This window comes from Plasmodium sp. gorilla clade G2 (assembly GCF_900097015.1).
Source record: "Plasmodium sp. gorilla clade G2 genome assembly, contig: PADLG01_00_19, whole genome shotgun sequence".
Taxonomy (NCBI): Eukaryota; Apicomplexa; class Aconoidasida; order Haemosporida; family Plasmodiidae; genus Plasmodium; species Plasmodium adleri (nom. inval.).
Genome location: NW_021628866.1, coordinates 1 through 24132, shown reverse-complemented (window position 1 = coordinate 24132; position 24132 = coordinate 1). Strand labels below are relative to the sequence as shown.

Genomic DNA, 24132 nt, shown 5'->3' with positions numbered 1-24132 from the left:
TAGTTCTTGTTGGGTAAATGAACTAAATGATATAAGTAACATGAACAATGACAAATGTTCAAATATGAACAACACATTTGTAAACAAGAATAATATGTATTTTGATGAGACTCTTAATTATAATAGTAATATGGTAGATTGTGGAATGAATTTTGATATGCTTGATAATAATGCATATAAAGTTGTGGAATTTTGTTTTACTGATTATGAATAAGAACAAGAATAATTGGAAGGAGGGAAATGAAAATTTTAATATTTCTTATGAATTCTTATTTTTCTAATAATGGAAAGATGTTAGAAAATGAAAGATCAATATATATCATACGAACATAATAATAATAATAATAATAATAATAATAATGGTAATAATAGTAATAGTAATAATAATAATCAGACAGGTTCTCATTTTGATGAAGCTTTAAATTATAATAAAACGTGCGAATATTTACCAAACCTTTTAACATCTGAAGAAGTAAATGACAATAATAATAATAAGTGTAAAAAGTTTAATACATTACCAACTACATTTAAAGACAATATTGTTGGAAATATAATGAATAATTCAAATAACAGCTGTGATATGTTAAATTCAAAGTATGTATTAAATAATTCTAATAACACATCAATATTTGATAATTATACTAATTTATCTACCCTTTTTGATATGAATGATAATAAAATAAATAACTTAACGAACTTTTCTAATTGTAATACATTAGAGCATTTAAGTTTTGATGAATTAAATAAATCGAACAATAATAACGATGAATTTTTTATATCTAATGAAAAGGTTGAAGATGGTAAAAATTTGAAATTCTCCCAATTTTTTATCCTCTACATCGAGTAATGCGGTTAGATATGGTACAAATAATAATGACCTGAGCAATTGTTAATATGTGTGGTCTTGATACGAATGATAATAATAAGAATGAAGATAACATACTGGATAACAACAACAACAACAACACAATAATAATAATAATAATAATAATAATAATGACGATAATATTATTAATAATAATAATAACAATTTTTTAAATAAAGAAGATTCCAAGGAAACCAAAACTGAAGGTACAAATTCAACAATATTCAATCTAATGAAATAATACGAAACATGGAAATAATAGAAACTCCAAGAAAAATAAGAATAAGAAGAATGCCTCAAATAATACCAGAAATAATTCAATTAATAGAAATTTAAAAGGGTCAATTTTAGTGAGGTTGTTAGTTTGAATAATAATGAAATAAAAAGTGAAGTTCAAGAGAAGAAGAAAAATAATAAGAAAGAAAACAAAAATAATAAAAATAATTCTAAGGAAAAAGATCAAGAGGAAATAAAATTTCAAATGAAAAACATATAAATAAGAAGGAAAAAATAAAATGCAGGAGAGGATGATGAGGAGGATGTAACCACTACCGATATTAATGTATTAGAGAAGGAAAAGAATAAAAATCAGAAAACTAAAAACAATGAAAATCAACATAATAAAAAGAATAATATTGGGCAAAATAATAATAACAACAACAACAATAATAATAATAATAATAATAAAAGTGGAGGTAAGAATTCTAAAAAAAGTGGAGACATCTTAAATAATCAACAAACCGTTGCAGGAAATAATAAAAAGAGTGATATCAAAACTGCGGAAAAAAATGAAAAAAGTAATAATCATAATAATAATGATAATTTATTTAATAATAAGAATAACTGTTCGTACGCACAGATAAATAAAAAATTTACAGATGTTAATGTAATAGAAAACAATCAAATTATTGATGTTAACCATTCAAAGAGTACTATATCTGTTGCAGGTAAGAATAATGAAAATAATACGAACAAAGAAAAAGATACCAAAAAGAAAAACAACAACAATAATAATAATATTCTAAATAATATTAATAATAAAGAGAATAAAGTAATAAGCAATCAAAAGAATAATGGTTTAGTAAGCAATATGAGTGGAACCATTATTAGTACAAATCATACTAATACTAATGAAAGAGGAAACAAAAATATATGAATAACAATCATGTTAATAGCCATGTACACAATAAGGAGAACAAGAACAACATTAATAATAGAATTAATGTAATATCAAATAATAATAACAATATAAATAATATTGAAAAGGATAGTAAAAATAATTCTAATGATATACTTACAAATATGAATGATACAAATATTCATCAGTTGATTATGAATCAGGGACAATTGGATGATAAGGATAATATGAAAAATAATAAAAATGATGATAATAATATAACATTTAATCTTTTAACAAACAAAGAAAATAAATGTAATAATAATTATAATAATATTGAAAGAGCTTTTACTACAGCCGTTGGAACATCATCTTTTATTAATAATAGCAATATTGGTACAGACAATAAAATTTTTGTAAATGATATAATTGGAAATATGCATGAGAAAGTTGGAGATAATGGCAGTGCATTTATGGAGACAAATAACTATAACAATTTAAATAAATTGATTATGCAAGAGAATGAAAATATGTTTAATAAGAATATAAGAAGCAATGTGAAAAATATATTGGATTACATTACAATGGATAACAAGAATGTAAATCATAATAATAATAATAATAATCATAATAGTAACATTATTGATGATAACGCCCTTTTCAGTAATAATAACTATATGAATAAACATGAGAACATATATAATAACACTATGATTAATGGAAACAAAATAAATGAATTTGATAACATGAGAAATACGAACAGTAATTATAATAAAAAAAATAACTGTATGTTTTTATTTAAAGATAATTTAAGTATATCAGGATTGGGAAACGTAAATGTATGTAATGAGAAAAATATGATAAATGAAAGTTTGAATAATATTTTTAAAAGTGATAATAATAATATGTCTTTAGGTATTAATAGTCCGTGTCTTACCAAAGAGGATTTTTTTAATTGCACAGGAAATAACAATATGGTTGAAAATAAATCTAAAGAATATAATATAAGTGATAATGGTATAAATGATTCGTGTGATTATACAAATAATCTTTTAAATATATTTTTATCTTGTAATAGTATTAATGAAAATTTTGATGATGCAAATGAATATAATAATAAGATCAATGGATTTAAATTGGAAAATCATTATTCATATAATAATGGAGGGAAAAATATTTCTACAGATATAAATGAGTCTAATAATAATTCAGAGAATCATTTTAACTTGTTTGGTAATTATAATTTTTTTGGGAATAACTGTATACATTGTAAAAGTTATAAAAATGAAATAAAAAATTTAACACTTCAAATAAAGCTTATGAAAGAAGAAATATTAAAATATAAACAATTAATAATGACATCAGGAATAAATGAAAAATTTGATAAAAATTTTAACAGTTCGAATTTTAGTTGGAACACTACTAAAAATTTTAATGATACATATGAACAGAAAAATTATGTTCCATCTATTGATGCAAACGATTAAAAAAAAAAAAATATAAATAGAAAATAATTTCATTTTTGTATATACATATAAAGAATTATTGATATGTAGCTATAATTAAATAAATATAAATAAATAAATAAATAAATATATATATATATATATGTTATACGCAAAAAGAGATGAAAAAGTCACCTTTTTTTATATGTACCTAATTATATATGGAAGGAGGAGGAGCATTATAGATTTTTATTTGTTTAGTTTTGCACATTAAAAATGTGTATATTTAAATATATATATATATATATATATATATATATATATATTATAAGTATTATTATTTCTCTACGATTTTGTATAAAAATTTTGTTTACAAAAACATTTCTTAAACGTTTTGTGTGTTTATGTATATTTTAATTTATTATTATTACTTTTTATTGGCTTCTTTCGTTTTAAATTGGTTATACAATTTTTATATGAAAGAATATGTATTTTTGTGTTTTTATAGAAAACATATTGTTTCATAATTTTAATAGTTGCACAGATGATGTTGTATTGGGGTTAAGGAAATAAGAGTTAATATGATGAAGAAATTGAAACCTGGTAAATTTATAACCTAATAAATAAATAAAAAAAATTTATATATTTTATGATTATTTTATTTTTTTTCCACTATAATTTTGATACCACCAAGAAATACATACATATATATATATATATATAATATGTATATGTTGGTGGATATTTATTTTTATTTTTTTTTTTTTTACATGGAAATCCACGTTTGTGAGTAATATATATATATATTTATATATATGTATTATTCTATTTTTTTTTATTTTATTTATGTGTAAAAGAAAAATAATATATTCCTTATTTTATTTTTTCATATAAAATATGTTTTAGACACACATATATATATGATGTTATTTATTATTATTTTTTTTTTTTTACCCCCAATATTAGTGAAACATATATATATATATATATATATGTATTGTAAAATATTATTCTTTTTTGTATATTTTTTGTTTATTTGTATAATTGTTAGATTATTTATTATGTAAAAATAAAATTTTTTTTTTTTTTTTTTTTTTCTTCTTTTTTATATCCATATATAATAATATTGGATTAAATACATTTGAATTGTTTGTGATTTCATATTTCATTTCCTTTCTTTCTTTTTTTTTTTTTTTTTGGTTGAATTCAACATACCTTCAAAATAATCAACTTTAAAACATTAAGAAGATAAATTATAAAATCGAGATATAAATGTTAATAGTTTTATGATTTGCATACTTTTAAAAGATATATAAGAATCAGACAATATAAGTATATGATATAAAATAAAAATTGATGAAAACATGTTTGGTAAAAAAATATATAAAATGAAAAAATTAAAATGGTGTACATATAATTTTTTGTGTATATTTCTGTCTTATTTCAATATTTGAAGTTGTATTCCTCATTTAAAAAGTAAAATTATTTATTATATATAAAATGAATGGTTATTAAGAATGTGTGATTTTTTAGTTATAATATAATATCATATCTATGATATATATTTTTAAAAATGATTAAGGTTTATTTTTTATTTTTTTTTCATTAATCTGTTAAGAATAGTTGTATATATCAAAATGATATATACATATATATATATATATATATATATGGTTTTATGAAATTAAAATGTAAGAATAGAGATAGTAATATATAGGATAAAAAATACCATTTTAATTTATATGATGTAAAGGATTAATTTTTCAAATTAAGTGATGTAATAATATTATCGAATTGTGAAGAATATTTATTTTTAGAAAAGAACATATTAAAATGTATGTATCATATTTTAAAGGTTATAGGAAAGGAAATAAAAATTTTCATAGAGGTTTCAGTAGGTCCTTCGAAAAACTTATATAAAAAATATGAATGAGAACAATATCATTTTATAGATTAAAATGAATTATATAAAGTATATGTATTAAATTTATATTTAGGTAGTAGTGGAAGTGTACAATGTTATTAATGAATGGTAAGAATTTATTTGATTATATAAAATATGTAATTTATTTTTGAATAATAATATATCATTTGATTTGAAAGAAAGTAGAGTTTTTTTTTTTTTTTTTTTTTTTTAATATATATATATATATATACATAAATATAAATATAAATTATTAATTACAACAAAATAATAAAATGTGTTTATATGCTTAAAAAAAAAAAGAATATCACATAAGTATTATATGCCATTTTAAAAAAAAAAAAAAAACAAGTGTCTAATTAATAGGTTTAATAAATATATATATATATATATATATATACATGCCAAACATAAGGAAATCAAAATATAAAATTATATATAAGTAAAAAAAATTAAAAATTAAATGAAATAGGAATAATCATCAAAATCAATAAAAATATATATCTGTTCAAAACAAAAAAAATGTACATATTATACATATATTTTCACATTACACATTTTAATTGTTAACATAAGAGAAATATATTAACTTCAAAAGTTAAATAAAAAAAAAAAGAAATATGAAAACATTAATATTTAAGTATAAAAAATTATAATAAAAAAAAAAGAATAACCTTTTCTGTATAGGGTTCATTTTATTTTGTTATATATTAGTTTATTTTTTTTGGTCTGTAATTCATCATTTGGTAATTTCTAAAGAACATTGTATCCTAACAAATATTTTTGATATGGTTCCAGAATATATGATGTTTAAAAACCAAAATATATATACGATGTAATATATAGATATCCTACATATATATATATTTATATATTATGAGTATGATAATATATCGTAATAACAATGTTGATGTTATAATAAAGAAATAAATATTTATTTTCATTTGTATTCATATATTTCTTCCTATTTTATTTTATTGACTAATAGATTTATTTTATTGCATATTTTTAATTTTCTGCATTGGCTGAGGCAAACATAGATGAACTTGATGAATGGGAACGAGCTGGCTGACGAGGTGGGAAGGAACCTTTACGTTCATTTGGTAAAGATGAGTGACGAGGAGGTGGATAATCGTCTTCGTCTTCATCTTCTTCATAATGTTTTGGCAATTTGTTTTTCTTTGATTTTTTAAATATACTACTCTATAAATTGAAAGAATAAAAAAAAAAAAAAAAAAAAATATAGAAATATATAAAAAATATGAATATATATATATATATATATATATATATATATGTATATAATATTACGTATAATAGGAATTAACAACATAGTGTTACAAATAATTTTTATTTTTATTTTTATTTTTATTTTTATTTTTATTTTAATATTATTACCACTTTAAAGTTTTTTTTATATTTCATGTAAAGAAGAGCGTGTAAAACGAGAAAAGCTAAAATGATAGCAACTATATAACTACGTTTGCATGTTCTTTCTGATTCTTCCAAGCATGTTGAAAATGCATTATGTAATAAATTGTGTAATTGGGATCCATACATATTAAAATCCAATAAACGGTCCTCCATTTTGATTATGTTTTTATTGATAAATTAAGGAAATTATAATATAATATAATATAATTTTTTTTTTTTTTTTTCTCTTATTTTATAAATAAGATATATAGATCCTAAATTAAAAACAAATAAAAAAAAATAATAAAATAAAATAAAACAAAAATAGGGTATATCTAGATATTATATATATATATATATATATTTATAGATTCATTAAAGGGGAAAATTGAAATATTTTGAAAAATATGAATATATATATATAATTTATTAAATATTATAAATATTTATAAATTTCCTGTTGTTTTTTATATTTATATTAACCTTTTATTTATTATTTTTTATAAGTATTTCCGTTATAAAAATTTACTTTAATGTTGTATATATAATATATGTTTTAGAATGATATATATAAAATAAGTTTAAATCAATAATTTATTATTATTTTTTTTTTAAATAAAAATAATAGTTTAATATAATATTATATATTTTCTATATCTATTTATATCTATATATATAAATATTTATTAATTAATAAAACAATTAAATTTTTTTTTTTTTTTTTTTTCTTTTTAAATCATTTTTCTCTATATATATAAATTAATATATATTATTTATATATATTATAAAAAAAAAAAAAAAAAAAAAAAGAAAAAGGGAAATTATAAAATGGATTATAGGAAAAAAAGGAAAAAAAAAAATATATATTACATATATATTATATATATATTTATATATACAATATATATATAAATATAATATATATACAATACATATATATATATTTAATATAAATATATATAATAAATTAATAAATAATATGGGATTATATAAAATATACTAAATAAGTTTTTTTTTTTTATAAAAAAAATTATCTAAACATTATTTTATATAATATAGGTACATTTTATATTAATTATTTTTGTTTTTTTTTTATTTACATATATAAAAAATAAATAAAAGAACATGCTTTTCCACATAAAAAAAAGAAAAATATCCTTTCTAATGTAAAAAATATATACAAGTTCTATAATTTTATTTATTGTTATTTTTTTACCATAAATAAAAATAGGAAATCTACGAATTTTAAAAAATACAGTGTGAAATAATGTACTACTATATATACATACATATTATATATAGTACATAAAATATAAAAAAATAAAATAAAATGAAGGGTTGACAAACCCTAACATAATATTATTTTGTACTAATTATAAATATAATAAGTATATATATATATATATATATATATATATAATATTTTTGTTCCCATTTTTTTATATTTTAATTTTTTCTATCTACATATAAATATAAATAATTAAATTTATAATAAAAAAACATATATTTATTTATTAATATATTAATAAAAAATATGTTTTTAAAAAATTGTGAACGGTTCTTTTTAAATTAATAAGAAAATTATAATATTTTTAATTAACTTCTCTGATTTGTATAAAAAAGTAATAATTTTCTAGTTATGCAGTTTATTTTCTCGTTTATCTCTCCGTATAAATTAAGTATAAAAAAATAATACAATTTATAATTATTACTGTACACAAAATGTTTAGAAATTTAAATAGGTCCCATGATTTTATTTTCTATTTATCTTAAAATAAATTCTATGTATTTTTTTAAAATATGTCCACAATCATGTTAAATTATAATTTATTATTTTTTATATGTATATTATAAAAATATTTCTATTTTATATTAATTTATTATATGTTTTCGTTTCAATTATTTTTCTTTTATTCTATTTTATTCTATTTTAAAAAAATAATACATAAAAAAATAATTGTATATATTAATAAATAAATATATATTTACATATATATTATAAATATATCTAATATTTTTGGCATAATATATATTATTTATTTATTATTATTATGTTATAAATGTATATAATTAAATATATAAAGAAATAAATAAAAAAAAGAAAAGAAAAAAAAAAATAGAGCAAAACAAAGTAATATAAAGTAAAATGGATAATTGGTACATAAATAAATATATATATATTATATATGAAACATAATTGTTTAAGGGTAATATTATTATTTTAAAATAGTATAAATTGTGAAACCTGAAAATTTTTTTTTTTTATTTAAATAGTAAAATATATTATTGAAAATATTTATGATTATTTAAAATTTGTAATAATTTTGTCTTAATAAATATATTATTTATTATTTTTATTTTTTTTTTTTTTTGGTTAAGAAAAAAATATTTTTATAAAAGGTATAAAATTAAATTATACATGATGTAAAATACGATTTTGTTATAATGCAAAAATGTTAGAAAAAAGAAAAATAAATAAATAAATAAATAAATAATTTTCTTTAAGTTAAAAAAAATTATATATATAATTTAGCTTGGTGTTAACAATTTAATATTATATATATGTATATATAAATTCTTCAAAGTTAAAATAATTACGAGGTTATAATAAATTTTTAATCATAACACATGAAAAATTCCTCATAGAATTTTATGTTTGTATTAGAAAAAATATTTATGGTTTTATTTATATATATATAGAAATGATCAAATTATATATTTTATAAAATAAGTTTATCATAAAATGTATTAATAAATTATGTGCTATAACTTTATAAAGACAAATAAGGTATATATTATATGCATAAACATGGAATTTATATATTTTTATTTACTCTTTTGTATCATTATATAAATGATCATATATATAATGTAATATATATTTCATTTATTCATAATTCATGCTTATATTTTTAAGTATTTTCTTTCTTTTTTGTAAACACATTTTGTCAATAAATTACAATATTTACTATATTATATATATATATTTTTTATAAAAAATATTGAAATTATAATAATTTCATAATAAATAAAAGTAAAAGAAAACAAAAAAAACACCAATTACGAATTTCATTTGAATATAAGAAAATAAATGTTTTATTAAATAAGAAAAATGTATGGTATATTATACAACACAGTAATATAAATTCAATGTGACGCAAAAAAAGACATATGTATATATTAATTTAAATATTGAGATTATAAAAAAAAAATAGGTATATCATATATCTTGTTATGAATACAATTTACTTATATTCTTTTTTATTTGAATGTATAAGAATTTAATAAAATTAAAATATAAATATAAATGAAACTTATAAAATCATTCAAAGTGATGTATAAATTCAAATAAATAAAAACTAATATGCTATATATCTATATATATATTTTTAATAATGAAATATGAATAATTGTATTCACATTTTTGAATGTTCATAAAAAAAAAAAAAAAAAAAAAAAAAAAAAAAAAAAAAAAATATTGTATATTGGAAAATTACACTTTATCAATATATATATATATATGTAGATATATATAATATTCCTTATATATTTTAATTTATTTTTTTTAATTTCATTTTATTGATTTAATTTTTTAAAATAATATTTTATATTTTTTTTATTTTTATATATTAAATTTTATATATATAAATATATGTATGCACCCATTTTTTTTGAAAGAAGAAGATGGGGATATACGTTTTTATATACATAAATATTTTCAGTTGTCCCAATGATCCAGTGGGAAGGTATGTAAGTTTTCTTTGAAGTGACCCAGGTTCGATTCCGCGTCCTTGAGTTTCTGAGATAAAAAGTTGCAGTCCAAGATACTGAAGTTTCGTTCGGAATGGGCAACGCCATTTTTTTGTTTTTTCAACATATATATATATATATATATATAATATTCCTTATATATTTTAATTTATTTTTTTTTGTTTCATTTTATTCATTTAATTTTTTAAAGTAATATTTTATATTTTTTAATTTTTTTATATTAAATTATATATATATAAATGTATGTTTATATTGGTATATGTAAATATATGTATGCACTAATTTATTTTTGAGAAAAGATGGGGGTATACGTTTTTATATGCATAAATATTTTCAGTTGTCCCAATGATCCAGTGGGAAGGTATGTAAGTTTTCTTTGAAGTGACCCAGGTTCGATTCCGCGTCCTTGAGTTTCTGAGATAAAAAGTTGCAGTCCAAGATACTGAAGTTTCGTTCGGAATGGGCAACACCATTTTTTTGATTTTTCAATATATAAAATATATATATATATATGTACAGCATTTGTTATATTTAATATTATTAAAATTAAATAAAAAAGAATATATATATATTTTATTGTAAATATTAAAAAAATTTATGAAAATAATATAAGCATTTATTCATTTTTTAAATAATCAAAGTCCCAAAAAAAAAAAAAAAAATTTTATATTTTATAATTTCCTTGCTTTGTAATATGAATATACCAAACAAGGTCATAACCTTTTTATAAATAATATTAATTATTTTAATGTATTATTTTATTTATTTTATTTTTTTTTTTTGTGTGTATAATAATATTTTAAATAAAATAATTTTTTATTCTCATTAATATGTTACAAATATAATTAGATAATTATATTTTTATATTGAGCAACGTTAAGAAAAAGAAAGAAAAAATAAAGAAACGACAAGTCCATAGACACATAAATTATATACTATGTAAAATATATGTATATTGAAAGTATATAAATAATAATTCAACAGCATAATTTTTGTAAAATATATATATGAAATAAAATTTTATTATGCTTTATTTTGATAAGAGGAATATGTTTAAGACTTAAAATATAGATGAAATTTTTTTATTAGTTTTTGTTTATGAATTTTTTATAATAATTTTATATGAAAACGTCCCGTGATACTTAAACTAATTTTTTGTCCCTTTTAATTAAATGTTGGAAAATAATATATATCTGATAATTTAAGGAAAATATATATATTTTACAAAAATGAAAATCTTTTTAATATAGATATATATTATATTATGTATGTTATATATGTTTCATTTAATGTATGATTTGATGGTTATATTTTAATAAATAAATTTAAAAAAGGAGAAAAATACATGTTATTTTTTTTTTATAAAAATTTTATGTTCTTTTGGTGTCCTTTTTTTTTTTTTTTTTTGTACTCCTATATATTATTGGACGTCTTAATATATAGATAATATTATATTATGGTTATTTTATAAAAAAGTGACATGTATATTATATATTTATTTGTATCATTATGATGATATTCAAAATTTTTGTTCTTTTATAAGATATAATTTAATAATTTTTTAATGTCATACTCTTATATTTTTAATATAATATGTTCATTTTCTTATTTCGTTTTGAAGAAAAAAGAAAATAAAATAAATAAATAAATGAAATGAAAAAATGAGGGAAAATTTTTTTTGTTTTGAGAATTTTTATTAATTTATAAAAATATAGAAATAGAACATTCTCTTAATATATACATATAATTAAAAAGAAAAAAAAAAATTATTTAGTCTACAAAATTGTTGTTAAAATATGATATATTGTAATACATGTAATTCTATATTCAATGTAAAATTATTGAGTAGTAACAATTTAAAGTACGAAGATTGTTATAGGGATATATACAATTGTGATAAGGTAAAGGATAAAAATGATTCAAAGAACATCTTAAGTTGGTTGTTGTATAAATATTTCTGTGCGAATATAATTGCAATTATACTTATAATATTAATAGTAAGTTTACAAAAAAAAAAAAAAAATAATATATATATGTATGACATGAATTTTATATTATAAATATATATTTATATATATATATTATATTTTAATTTTTTTTTATAAAGATTTGTAGTATTGATGATTATGAAAAATCAGTACTTCTTTTAAGAGATACCTATGGAAGAAATTTAAGCGAAGGTACATTTTCATCATCTGAAGAAAGCGTATATGTTAAAAGAGCTCCATTTTGCTGTTTTTATTTATTTTATCTTATGTTTTCAAGAAGGTCCCCTGAAAGAAATAGTGTTAATAGTATATATGAGGGTAATGATGAGGAGGTAGTTATTTTGGATGAGCTAAGACATGTATCGGATATATCACGTAAAAAGGAAATAGAGAAAATATTTGAGAAATCTTATGAAATGAATGAGTGTAACGTATTTACAATGTGTGACGAATTTTTTAGAGATTTATGTGATGATGAAATGTGTAAAAATTATTGCCTTTATCCATATGATAATAAAAATAGTGATAAATATATGAATAGAGAAGATGTAGAAATAAGAAAAGAACTGGATGCGTTTATAAAACACGGATGTTCTGATACAAAACTAATGTATACAATTTGGTGTAGAGTTATGAAGAATGAGGAAGACAAATATTATTTAGTAAAAGAGGAACTACATAATTTTTATGAGAACTTACCAAAAAGTAAATTTGTACCATTAGATATTTCGAATAGATTATTTTATAGTTGTAATGATATAATTTTTATCAATGGAATAAATAATGAGCCTTATATTGTTGACATATTTGAAATATGGTTCAAGAATAATGAAACGAACATTCGAGAATATAAAATTCTTTTGGATGCAACTAAATTATCATGGAGAAAATTAAAGGAAGATGTATTAAATTCATGTAAAGAAATTATGATGAATGGTGTAAATAATTTTATGAATACATATGTAAAGTTAAATGAAACTTTAAGAAGTGAGGAATGTATTGATTGTGAAAATAATGATGTTAAGGTAGAAAATACCGAAGAAGAAGAAAAACAAGAAGATGATAAAGTAGATAAAATGGATAATGAAAATGTAACTGAAAAAGGTCATGAAAAAGAAGTCGAAGAGCATAATAATAAAATAAAAAATGAACGTAGGCGAAGAAAAGGAAAGAAATATAAGGACAAAGTAAAAAATGTGGATAATAAAAAACTATCAAGTCAAAACAAAGAAGAAAGATTAACAATAAATGAAGATACGAAAAAGCAAAAACAAAATGACTTGAATAGTACAAAATTTTCTGATTATTGTAAAAAAATGAATATGGATAACTCTATAAATATATTATGTTATTATAATCCATCAATAAGTAATTATAAAAAGTGCCTCATAGAGGCTCCATATATTGATGAATATAAAATAGATGATGTATATGAAGAAAAATATAAATAATAAAAATTATAAACAGAAAAATGAATTAGTGTAATAAAAATATATATAAAAAGAAATGTAACAATTACAAATTAAAATGATTGAATGTATTATTAATCAATATAAATATATCATTATATATATATTTTTTAATACATTAGTATAAAAGAGAAGATAATTATTGTGGTTTCCATGTAGCATTTACATAATACTATAATGAATGAAAATAATAAATATTAAAGGAATATACACTTATAATATATACATATATATATTATATGTGTGTTTTAAGAAGATATTTTTAAATTTATATTTATTCATTGTAGTAATTTTTTTTTTTTGTTATATATGAAAAATCAAAAGATAAATTACATGTTATATATTTATTTAAGATTTATTCGTTTGTATAATTAATTATGTTATATGTTATTATTTATTTTTTTTTTTAATATTTGCCTTTAATTAATTCTTTTTTTTATTGATTTTTATATTTTAATGTTTCGGATTGTTCTTCAAAAAAAAATATAAATATATTTATTTATTTTGTGTATATAATACTGTTACAATTACATTTAGTTTGAAACATTTAGGAGATAATCATAAAAGAATTATTTTTATTATATAAAACTATCTATTTATATGAAAGTACACTTGTAATTTTACATGGATATATGTTATTTATTTCTTTTTATATTTCTTATGCTAATTTTCCGCGTATTGTACTTGTACATTTGTTGATTAAAGAATATAAATAAATATAAATAAAAATAAATAAATATGAATTGTCATTTATTTATATTTAATTATACATGTATATAAAAAAAAATTAGTGATTTTTTTTGTTAAAAAAATATGTTCATATGTTTTTCCCTTAAAAATATATTTTAAAATAATCTGTACACTTAGAGCAAATATAAAATGTGAAGATATATATATATATATATATATATTTTGGAGGTATTTTAATTTTAAGATAGCCAATAAATAAGTATAAATTATAAAAAAAAAAAAAATTATTAAAAAAAAAATATAATTTAAATATATTTATTATTAAATATTCTACATTATTTTATGTTGTATTAAATAAATGGAAATTTTGGATACTTATGTGTTTGTTATAATTAGACTATACGTTGAGGAGTTTCTTTATTTAAAATAGTACCTTAATTTTTAACTATGCAGAAAGAGATTTATGTACATATATATATTAATTTGTTATGTTTTTTATTTTTTTTATTTTTAGCTAGCTGATTATTATAACTTAGAAAAAAAAAAAAAAAAATAATAAATAACTTTAAGTGATTTTATATATTATATAAGGCTATTGGTATATTAATATATAATAATCATAATCCAGAATTGATTATTATGTTCATATAATTGTGTTTTTATGCTTTAAAATTGTACTACAGAATGATATACATATTATTAATAGTATATATAAGTGAATAAGTTATGATTAATTAAGAGATTAAAAATTTGAAATACATTACATATGTAATATTAAATAGGGAGCTGTATAAAAATAATATTTAATTATTATATATATGTATATATTATATATATTTCATTTTTGATAATATATTGTTTTGATATGGGCACAGAATATGTATATATTATTACCCATATAAAAGCACCTGATGAAAAATTAGTGCCTATATTATTTTGGCAACAAATTTTATAATAAATATTTTTTATATATATAATAATTGTTAAATATTTTGAGTTTCAGAAAATAAATTATCAAGAATTTAAATAAATATACACGAATGGTATGGTATAAAGTCTCATAAGAAAAAAGAAAGAGCATAGGAAAAAGGTATGGATTGTGTGTTTGAATAAATTTATGAAAATATTATTAAAAAAAAAAAAAAGAGAAAATATTTTAATTTTTTTAATATATATATATATATATATATATATATATATATATATATATATATATATATATATACTTTTTTTTATTTAAATTTTTTCTTATACTTGATTTTAAAATAAACGAAATTATTCCAATTTGATTAATGATATTATATATATTTATTATAATTACGACAATTCATATAAAATATAAATGAATATAAAAGATATGTATTAATCAGGTTTGCTTATTCAAATAATATATGTATAGGTTTATGTGTGTTTATAGTGAAAGATTTCTTTTTTTTTTATATCATTAAGTTTGATAATGTGTTAATTTGTATCATAAATAAAATATCACAAAACCAAATATTAAGTTTAATAATAAACCATTTATTAGAGAAATGTTACTGTTTTTTATATGTTGTCTTTTGTGAAGAAACTAAAAAAAAAAGTGTACTACTAAATAAATATATATTATATGATTAAAAAGAATAGACAATTTTATTTTAATTTTCATTTCATATGGAGGTGTAAGTTAATCTAAAAAAAAAAAAAATGATTTAATTACAATAAAGGATAGTGATGTATATTAAATCGGGAAGTATGAATTAAAAATATGTTTTAATTATATTCCTTTGATATAAATATATAGGTACATATATATTGTATGTGAATAAATATTTATCACAGAAACTGTAGCAAATACGTTTTTATTAACGTGGCTATATGTGTGTGTTTTATTTGTTAATGTGTAGATACATTAAATTTGATATATTTTAATATTTTTGAGAAAATATAGAAATGTCTATATTGTGGGAACAGGGTTTTAGGGTTTTATGCATTTTCATGATTTTCAAAGATGGATCATCGAAACTCCAAGAATGATACCGAGTAATTGTTATGGTTCTTTCAAAGGAGTCTAGATAATAATACCCATCATGGTCATGGTTAACACAGAAGTGTCTCGATGTTGATATCTAAATCATATCGCTTGACACAAAAGGATTATATATAGGGCGATCCTATGGATCGTCACAGTTACACAGATGTGTCTCGATGTTGATATCTAAATCATATCGCTTGACACAAAAGGATTATATATAGGGCGATACTAATGTATCGTCACAGTTACACAGATGTGTCTCGATGATGATATCTAAATCATATCGCTTGACACAAAAGGATTATATATAGGGCGATACTAATGTATCGTCACAGTTACACAGATGTGTCTCGATGATGATATCTAAATCATATCGCTTGACACAAAAGGATTATATATAGGGCGATACTAATGTATCGCCACAGTTACACAGAAGTGTCTCGATGTTGATATCTAAATCATATCGCTTGACACAAAAGGATTATATATAAGGCGATCCTATGGATCGTCACAGTTACACAGAAGTGTCTCGATGATGATATCTAAATCATATCGCTTGACACAAAAGGATTATATAAGGCGATCCTATGGATCGTCACAGTTACACAGAAGTGTCTCGATGATGATATCTCAATCATATCGCTTGACACAAAAGGATTATATAGGGCGATCCTATGGATCGTCACAGTTACACAGAAGTGTCTCGATGATGATATCTCAATCATATCGCTTGACACAAAAGGATTATATAAGGCGATCCTATGGATCGTCACAGTTACACAGAAGTGTCTCGATGATGATATCTCAATCATATCGCTTGACACAAAAGGATTATATAAGGCGATCCTATGGATCGTCACAGTTACACAGATGTGTCTCGATGATGATATCTAAATCATATCGCTTGACACAAAAGGATTATATATAGGGCGATACTAATGTATCGTCACAGTTACACAGATGTGTCTCGATGATGATATCTAAATCATATCGCTTGACACAAAAGGATTTTAGTGGATGGGATCAAGGTTTATATATGTGCTACAAAGAAACATCGCGTATGTTGTCAGATAGCTGCAAGGATGGTACTTAAGATACCTCTTTATATGTTTCATTAAGGAACATGAAGGGGAGGAGGTACTTTATTTATGTATATCTCTCTTTATATGTTCTTGAAGAAGGAATAAAGAGAGTAAGTACTATAAATATACCTAATTTATATGTTCATTTAAGATATAATAAAGTCGAGGAGGTACTTTATATATAACTCTCTTTTTATATGTTCTAGTAAGAAGGAATAAAGAGGGTAATTACTATAAATATACATAATTTATGTGTTAATTTAAGATATAATAAAGTCGAGGAGGTACTTTATATATAACTCTCTTTATATGTTCTAGTAAGAAGGAATAAAGAGTATAAGTAATTTAAGTATTATCTCATATTATATGTTCTAGTAAGAAGGAATAAAGAGAGTAAGTACTTTAAATATACCTAATTTATGTGTTAATTTATGATATAATAAAGTCGAGGAGGTACTTTATATATAACTCTATTTATATGTTCTAGTAAGAAGGAATAAAGAGTATAAGTATTTTAAGTATTATCTCATATTATATGTTCTAGTAAGAAGGAATAAAGAGTATAAGTGTTTTAAGTATTATCTCATATTATATGTTCTAGTAAGAAGGAATAAAGAGTATAAGTGTTTTAAGTATTATCTCATATTATATGTTCTAGTAAGAAGGAATAAAAAGGTTAAGTACTTTAAATATACCTAATTTATATGTTAATTTAAGATATAATAAAGTCGAGGAGGTACTTTATATATAACTCTCTTTATATATATTCTAGTAAGAAGGAATAAAGAGAGTAAGTACTTTAAATATACATAATTTATATGTTTTTTTAAGTATAATAAAGTCGAGGAGGTACTTTATGTATATCTCTCTTTATATGTTTCTAGTAAGAAGGAATAAAGAGAGTAAGTACTTTAAATATACATAATTTATATGTTCTAGTAAGAAGGAATAAAGGGGTAAGAAATTTAAATACACCTCTCTATATGTTCTTTCAAGAAGAAATAGAGAGGATAAGTATTTTAAATATTATCTCATATTATATGTTCTAGTAAGAAGGAATAAAGAGGGTTAAGTACTTTAAATATACCTATTTTATATGTTCTTTGAAGAAGGAATAAAGGGGTAAGAACTTTAAATACACCTCTTTATATGTACTATTAAGATATAATAAAGTCAAGGAAGTACTTTATATATATCTCTCTTTATATGTTCTTGCAAGAAGGAATAAAAAGATTAAGTACCTTAAATATACCTAATTTATATATTCTTTTAAAATACCATAAAGAGGGAATGTACTTTTAATATACCTATATATATGTTCTTTGAAGAAGAAATAGAGAGGATAAGTATTTTAAGTATTATCTCATTTTATATGTTCTAGTAAGAAGGAATAAAGGGGTAAGAACTTTAAATACACCTCTTTATATGTACTATTGAGATATAATAAAGTCAAGGAAGTACTTTATATATATCTCTCTTTATATGTTCTTGCAAGAAGGAATAAAGAGGGTTAAGTACTTTAAATATACCTAATTTATATGTTCTATTAAGATACAATAAAGAGTGTAATTACTTTTAATATACCTAATTTATATTTTCTATTAAGGTACAATGAAGAGGGTTAAGTACCTTAAATATACCTAATTTATATGTTCTATTAAGGTACAATAAAAAAGGGTTAAGTATATTTTTAATATACCTAATTTATATGTTCTATTAAGATACAATAAAGAGGGTATTACTTAAGATTCACTTTCCGGAAGTTTTCCTAGGAAACGAAAAAGGAGGTGGGTATCGATGATCTTTTTTTATAAGTTTTTTTAAAGAACTTAAAGGAATTGAGGTACTTAAAATCTTTCCACATTACTACAATAGAATAAATAAATTTGAAATATAGTACTATATAAGAATTTTATATGTGTACATATAATGGATTTCCCCCAATTACGTTTATATATATAATAATAAATATTTCTAAAAAATATTGGAATATTGAATTATGGATAATTTATTTGTTCTAATATATATATATAATGATTAGAAATATTTTTATTTTATATTATGTTATAGAGTTTCTTTTTAATTAAAAGGAAAATGTTTTCTTTCTTATATATATGTTAGCAATTAAATATTTTTATGGAAATATATGTGTGATTATATAATCACATATTTTTATATTATTTAGTAGAATCTAATAAGTAGATTGAAAATATGTAAATAAAAATTATATATATTTTTAATTTTTTATTTTAAGCATATGGAAATATAATTTTTCATTATAATATGTTTAATTATATTTTCTGTGAATTATCTTATAAATTATCAATATTTTACATACTTTAAAAAAAAAAAAAAAAATTTGTAAATATATTTTATTATATAATGTTAATAAAAAAATGAAAAGGATAAGAACAATTATAAACATTTGAGTGCACATATATTAAATTTATGGATCGCACAAATTATCGTGTGAGCCAGATAATAAAGTAACGTCATCCATATTTGTTGATTGGCTTAATAATATATTTAGTTAACATTATATATATGTGTGTGTAGATATTTTTTTATTTTATTATATATATTTTTTCATATTTTTAATAAATTTCATTGAACATTAATTTATGTATACATATATAAATTTTATTTATCATATGGAATAATTAAAATATAAATTAGATAAAATAATAATTTAAAAGGATCTCATGATGTAAATAATATATATATTTTTAAATATAAAAGAAAAATATCTTTTTAATTTAATTTTATTTTATAATATGTGTTTATATTATGTGTAATATTAATGAATTAATAAGAATATACGATAAAAATTATTGAAAATGTATAATTTTTTTAGAAAAAAATGAATTTTAAATAATGATTGTGTATATATATTATATTTTTGTTTTTAAATAATAAATATTAGGATATTTGTTTTTTTTTTATTACATGTAAAAATAAAATTACATGAAACATTATGGTTTATATTACGTATGATATTGAAATGGAATATATATATTTGAATAATTTTGTATAATTTTGTATAATTACGATTTAGGTATTAAAGTCTTATAATATTAGTAGCACTATATATATAAATATTTGATAAATATATATAATACACTAATAATAGTAAAACATTTAGATATTGTATTCCTTTTATTTTATAATAATGTTATTGTGAATATTTTTTAATTATAATAATATATGTGTTCTGATATATATATTATATAATATTTCATAGTACAAAATAATTAAGAAATATTTAAAATATTTTGTTTTTATAATAATGTATAAATATATATATCTTAAGGTTATAAATATATAGATTTGATTGATTAAAAAACGAAAACATAAAATAATAAAATATAAATATATTTATAATAAAGCATATTAAAAAATATGAGTGCAAATATATTTTTTGTATTTTTGTCATATTTTATATATAAATATAATGAATTTTGTATTTACAGAATACATTTTCAGAATATTTTCTAAAAAAAAAAAAAATAAAACACACTTAACATATATATACTTGATAATAATTATTAAATTATTGTTTAATAAGTTATTCATAATATTCTTGAATTAAAGACATATACTTTTGTTTAAATATTTAAAGCAAAATTGTATATTTTTTTGTTTTAATTAAATATTTTATTATTTTAGTTATTTTATATAATACAATAAATTATAAAAATATATAAGTCTAATATATATATATATATTATATTACTTATAAATTCAATTATTTTTAATTTTGAATTTATATAAATATAATTATTTGTCATAATTTCATTCATTATATATTAATTCAAAAAAAAAAATAAAAAAACGTTTTAATATGATGAATAAAAAAAAATGTAGTATTCTAACCTTTTATCATCATTCTCATGCTAATCTAAAAGGAACATTACGTTATAAATCATTTAAATTCCTTTTCTTAAGTTATATATGATTGGATTTTACTATATTTTTTTGAATGTAAGTTGGTGATATATATATTTATTTTATTATTATAACTATTTATTTATTTTTTCATAAATTTATTTACTATAAAATATATGTTATATGTATATATGTTATATATATATTTTTTTTTTATATAGAATTTTTTAGAAAATGAAAGCTTAGAAATAGTTAAAAATTGTAATATGTATAAACGCAATTTAGGTGAGGCAGAAAAAGAAAGTAACGGTTCATCCAATGGAAAAGAAATTTGAAAGTTAAAAATGAAGATGTAAATAAAACAAAATCTAATGGAAATATTAAAAGTAATGAACAAAATGTAGAGGAAAATAAACATAGTATTAATCATGATGATGAGAATCATTAATGGGGAAAAAAAAAAGTAATAATTCAATAAGTGATATAATTATAATTGATTTGTCAAAGAATTTTAACAGAAAAGGAATTATTAGATGTTTTAAGTTCATTAAAAGAATGCCCTCCAACAAAAGATCTTGGAAATATATGGACTCATACAGTTCGTGTTGCAAAAGAAGGTTTGGGTGATATAAAGAAAGATTTAAAGGAATCAATAAAAAATTATCTAGATAATGATTATTCTGATACTACTTCTTGTATTAAAAAGAAACTTGTATATGCCTCTATATGGGAAGAAAATATTGCAAGATTTAATAGAACTGTAGAACGTGAACAGGAAAAATATACTAATGATTTTTTTAATTTAATTAAAGATGAAAGTACACTTGATGATATAAGAAAATTCATTTATTCATTCTTAGAATTTTTTAAAATATTAAAAGAAGAATTATATCAAGACCATCAAAAGGAATTATTTCTAAAAATTGAGAAAGCTTCGGAGGGTGAAAATTAATTATTATAATTTTTTTAAAGAATTATATATTATTTTTAATAATATTATTATATATATAAAATATTAATTGGAAAAATTTTTTATATGTTTTGAATTGTATAAAACTTATCTTTTATTATATATTAATAAAATTTATTAAATATATATATATTTTTATAAATATATTAGCATTATATGTGTTTCTGTTGTTTTTTATATCTATATTTATATGTATATATTATTTCGATTTTTTTTTTTTTTTTTTGATATTTGAAGTTAAAGAATATAAATATATTTTATTTTTATGGATTAATTTTTTTATGAAAAATATTAACTCTTTAAATTTTTAAAAAAAATATTGTTTTTGAATTTTCTTTCTATTGTATTAAGAAATTATTGTATATATTTTTGTTTAAAGTAAAATAAAAATAATGTGATATAAAATGGAATTTTTTTTTATCATATAATATTTAAAAAAAAAAATAAGAAAAATCATCTTATTGTTTAGAAAATAGTACCATATATTATATATGTTATATTATAATACAATATATTTAAAAAACATTTCTATGATAACAAAATGAGTATTAATTATTAAGTATATGATTAATACATAAATTTTATAAAATAAATATTAGAATATAAAATTTAAAACAATAAAAAGAATTATAAATTATAGTAATTAATAAATCTACTTAAAACTTATGTAATTGTTCTTTAATCTGTCACGTAATAGATTTATATTATGTAAAATATTTTCCTTGTACAATTTTAATTTCTGATGTAATTAATGAATATAAATATATTTTTTTTTTCTTAAGAAAATATTATTCTAATAATATTATATCATATGTAAAAAAAACCTTATCATAATATATAATTTGTGTATAATTCATAAGAAAGATTCTTCATATTCCAAAACATATACTACGTACATAAATGTCTCTTGCAATCATGTTTCCATGAATTTTTTTTCTTTTGCGTAACCATACATATAAAAGAATCACTATAATAGTTACTGCAATTAGCGCAACAATTGCTATACCATAAGGGAAAAAAGCACCACTGCAGCACTTGTAATACCTGATAATGCAGTGTTTGTAATGGGACCCATAGAAATAGTAGCATTTGAAATTAAAGCTTCAAAAAATACTTTTATACCAGCCACAGCTTTTATCACTTGATCAGCAAGAGTTGCAGAATAATAGCCGGTAATTATCGTTTTAGCAGATGCCGAACCGGCAAGAACACCAGAATATCCTGTAATTATAGACGAAAGTCCAAACACAGCAGCTCCTCCAATACAACCAGTCTTTAAATTATCCAAATAATTATCATGTAGTTTTTTCGACGAAAATGAGTTGGTGGATGAATTTTCCTTATTTGTGAATTCACAAGATTTATCATTTTCATTGGAGTTTATACCAGGGTTTAATATAGTACGATTTTTTTCCCCAAACATTTCTTCATATATTTCCAATAATTCTTTTTCTAAGGTTGACATAGGTTCTGCAAAATGTCCACTCATAGTTTTTGTT

At 19.0% G+C, this 24132-nt stretch overlaps 4 protein-coding genes, 2 non-coding genes and 2 pseudogenes across 8 annotated transcripts; 6 read left to right on the top strand and 2 right to left on the bottom strand.

Moving 5' to 3' along the window:
• Nucleotide 1: 1 nt before the first annotated feature.
• Nucleotides 2–214, top strand: PADL01_0015400 (annotated as a pseudogene). The gene has a single exon. A coding segment is annotated over exon 1 (213 nt).
• An 87-nt stretch (nt 215–301) lies between these two features.
• Nucleotides 302–3469, top strand: PADL01_0015300 (conserved Plasmodium protein, unknown function; the record flags this gene model as incomplete). The annotated part of the gene is made up of 3 exons (XM_028680388.1): nt 302–800; nt 1387–1946; nt 2057–3469. 3 exons carry the CDS (start codon nt 302–304, stop codon nt 3467–3469), a joined length of 2472 nt encoding a protein of 823 aa, XP_028541166.1.
• A 2890-nt stretch (nt 3470–6359) lies between these two features.
• On the bottom strand, nt 6360–6938 carry PADL01_0015200 (conserved Plasmodium protein, unknown function; the record flags this gene model as incomplete). Its single annotated transcript, XM_028680387.1, has 2 exons — nt 6360–6554; nt 6750–6938. The coding sequence occupies 2 exons, from the start codon at nt 6936–6938 to the stop codon at nt 6360–6362; spliced, it is 384 nt and encodes a 127-aa protein (XP_028541165.1).
• A 3534-nt stretch (nt 6939–10472) lies between these two features.
• On the top strand, nt 10473–10624 carry PADL01_0015100. The gene has a single exon (XR_003699307.1). It is a non-coding gene; the product is annotated as an H/ACA snoRNA (non-coding RNA).
• A 233-nt stretch (nt 10625–10857) lies between these two features.
• PADL01_0015000 lies at nt 10858–11009 on the top strand. Its single transcript, XR_003699306.1, has one exon. It is a non-coding gene; the product is annotated as an H/ACA snoRNA (non-coding RNA).
• Nucleotides 11010–12331: 1322 nt separating this feature from the next.
• PADL01_0014900 (Plasmodium exported protein (PHISTb), unknown function) lies at nt 12332–13974 on the top strand (the record flags this gene model as incomplete). The annotated part of the gene is made up of 2 exons (XM_028680386.1): nt 12332–12532; nt 12643–13974. 2 exons carry the CDS (start codon nt 12332–12334, stop codon nt 13972–13974), a joined length of 1533 nt encoding a protein of 510 aa, XP_028541164.1.
• Nucleotides 13975–21981: 8007 nt separating this feature from the next.
• On the top strand, nt 21982–22615 carry PADL01_0014800 (Plasmodium exported protein (PHISTa), unknown function; the record flags this gene model as incomplete). The annotated part of the gene is made up of 2 exons (XM_028680385.1): nt 21982–22000; nt 22182–22615. The coding sequence occupies 2 exons, from the start codon at nt 21982–21984 to the stop codon at nt 22613–22615; spliced, it is 453 nt and encodes a 150-aa protein (XP_028541163.1).
• A 1018-nt stretch (nt 22616–23633) lies between these two features.
• Nucleotides 23634–24131, bottom strand: PADL01_0014700 (annotated as a pseudogene). Its single transcript has one exon. A coding segment is annotated over exon 1 (498 nt).
• Nucleotide 24132: the final 1 nt, after the last annotated feature.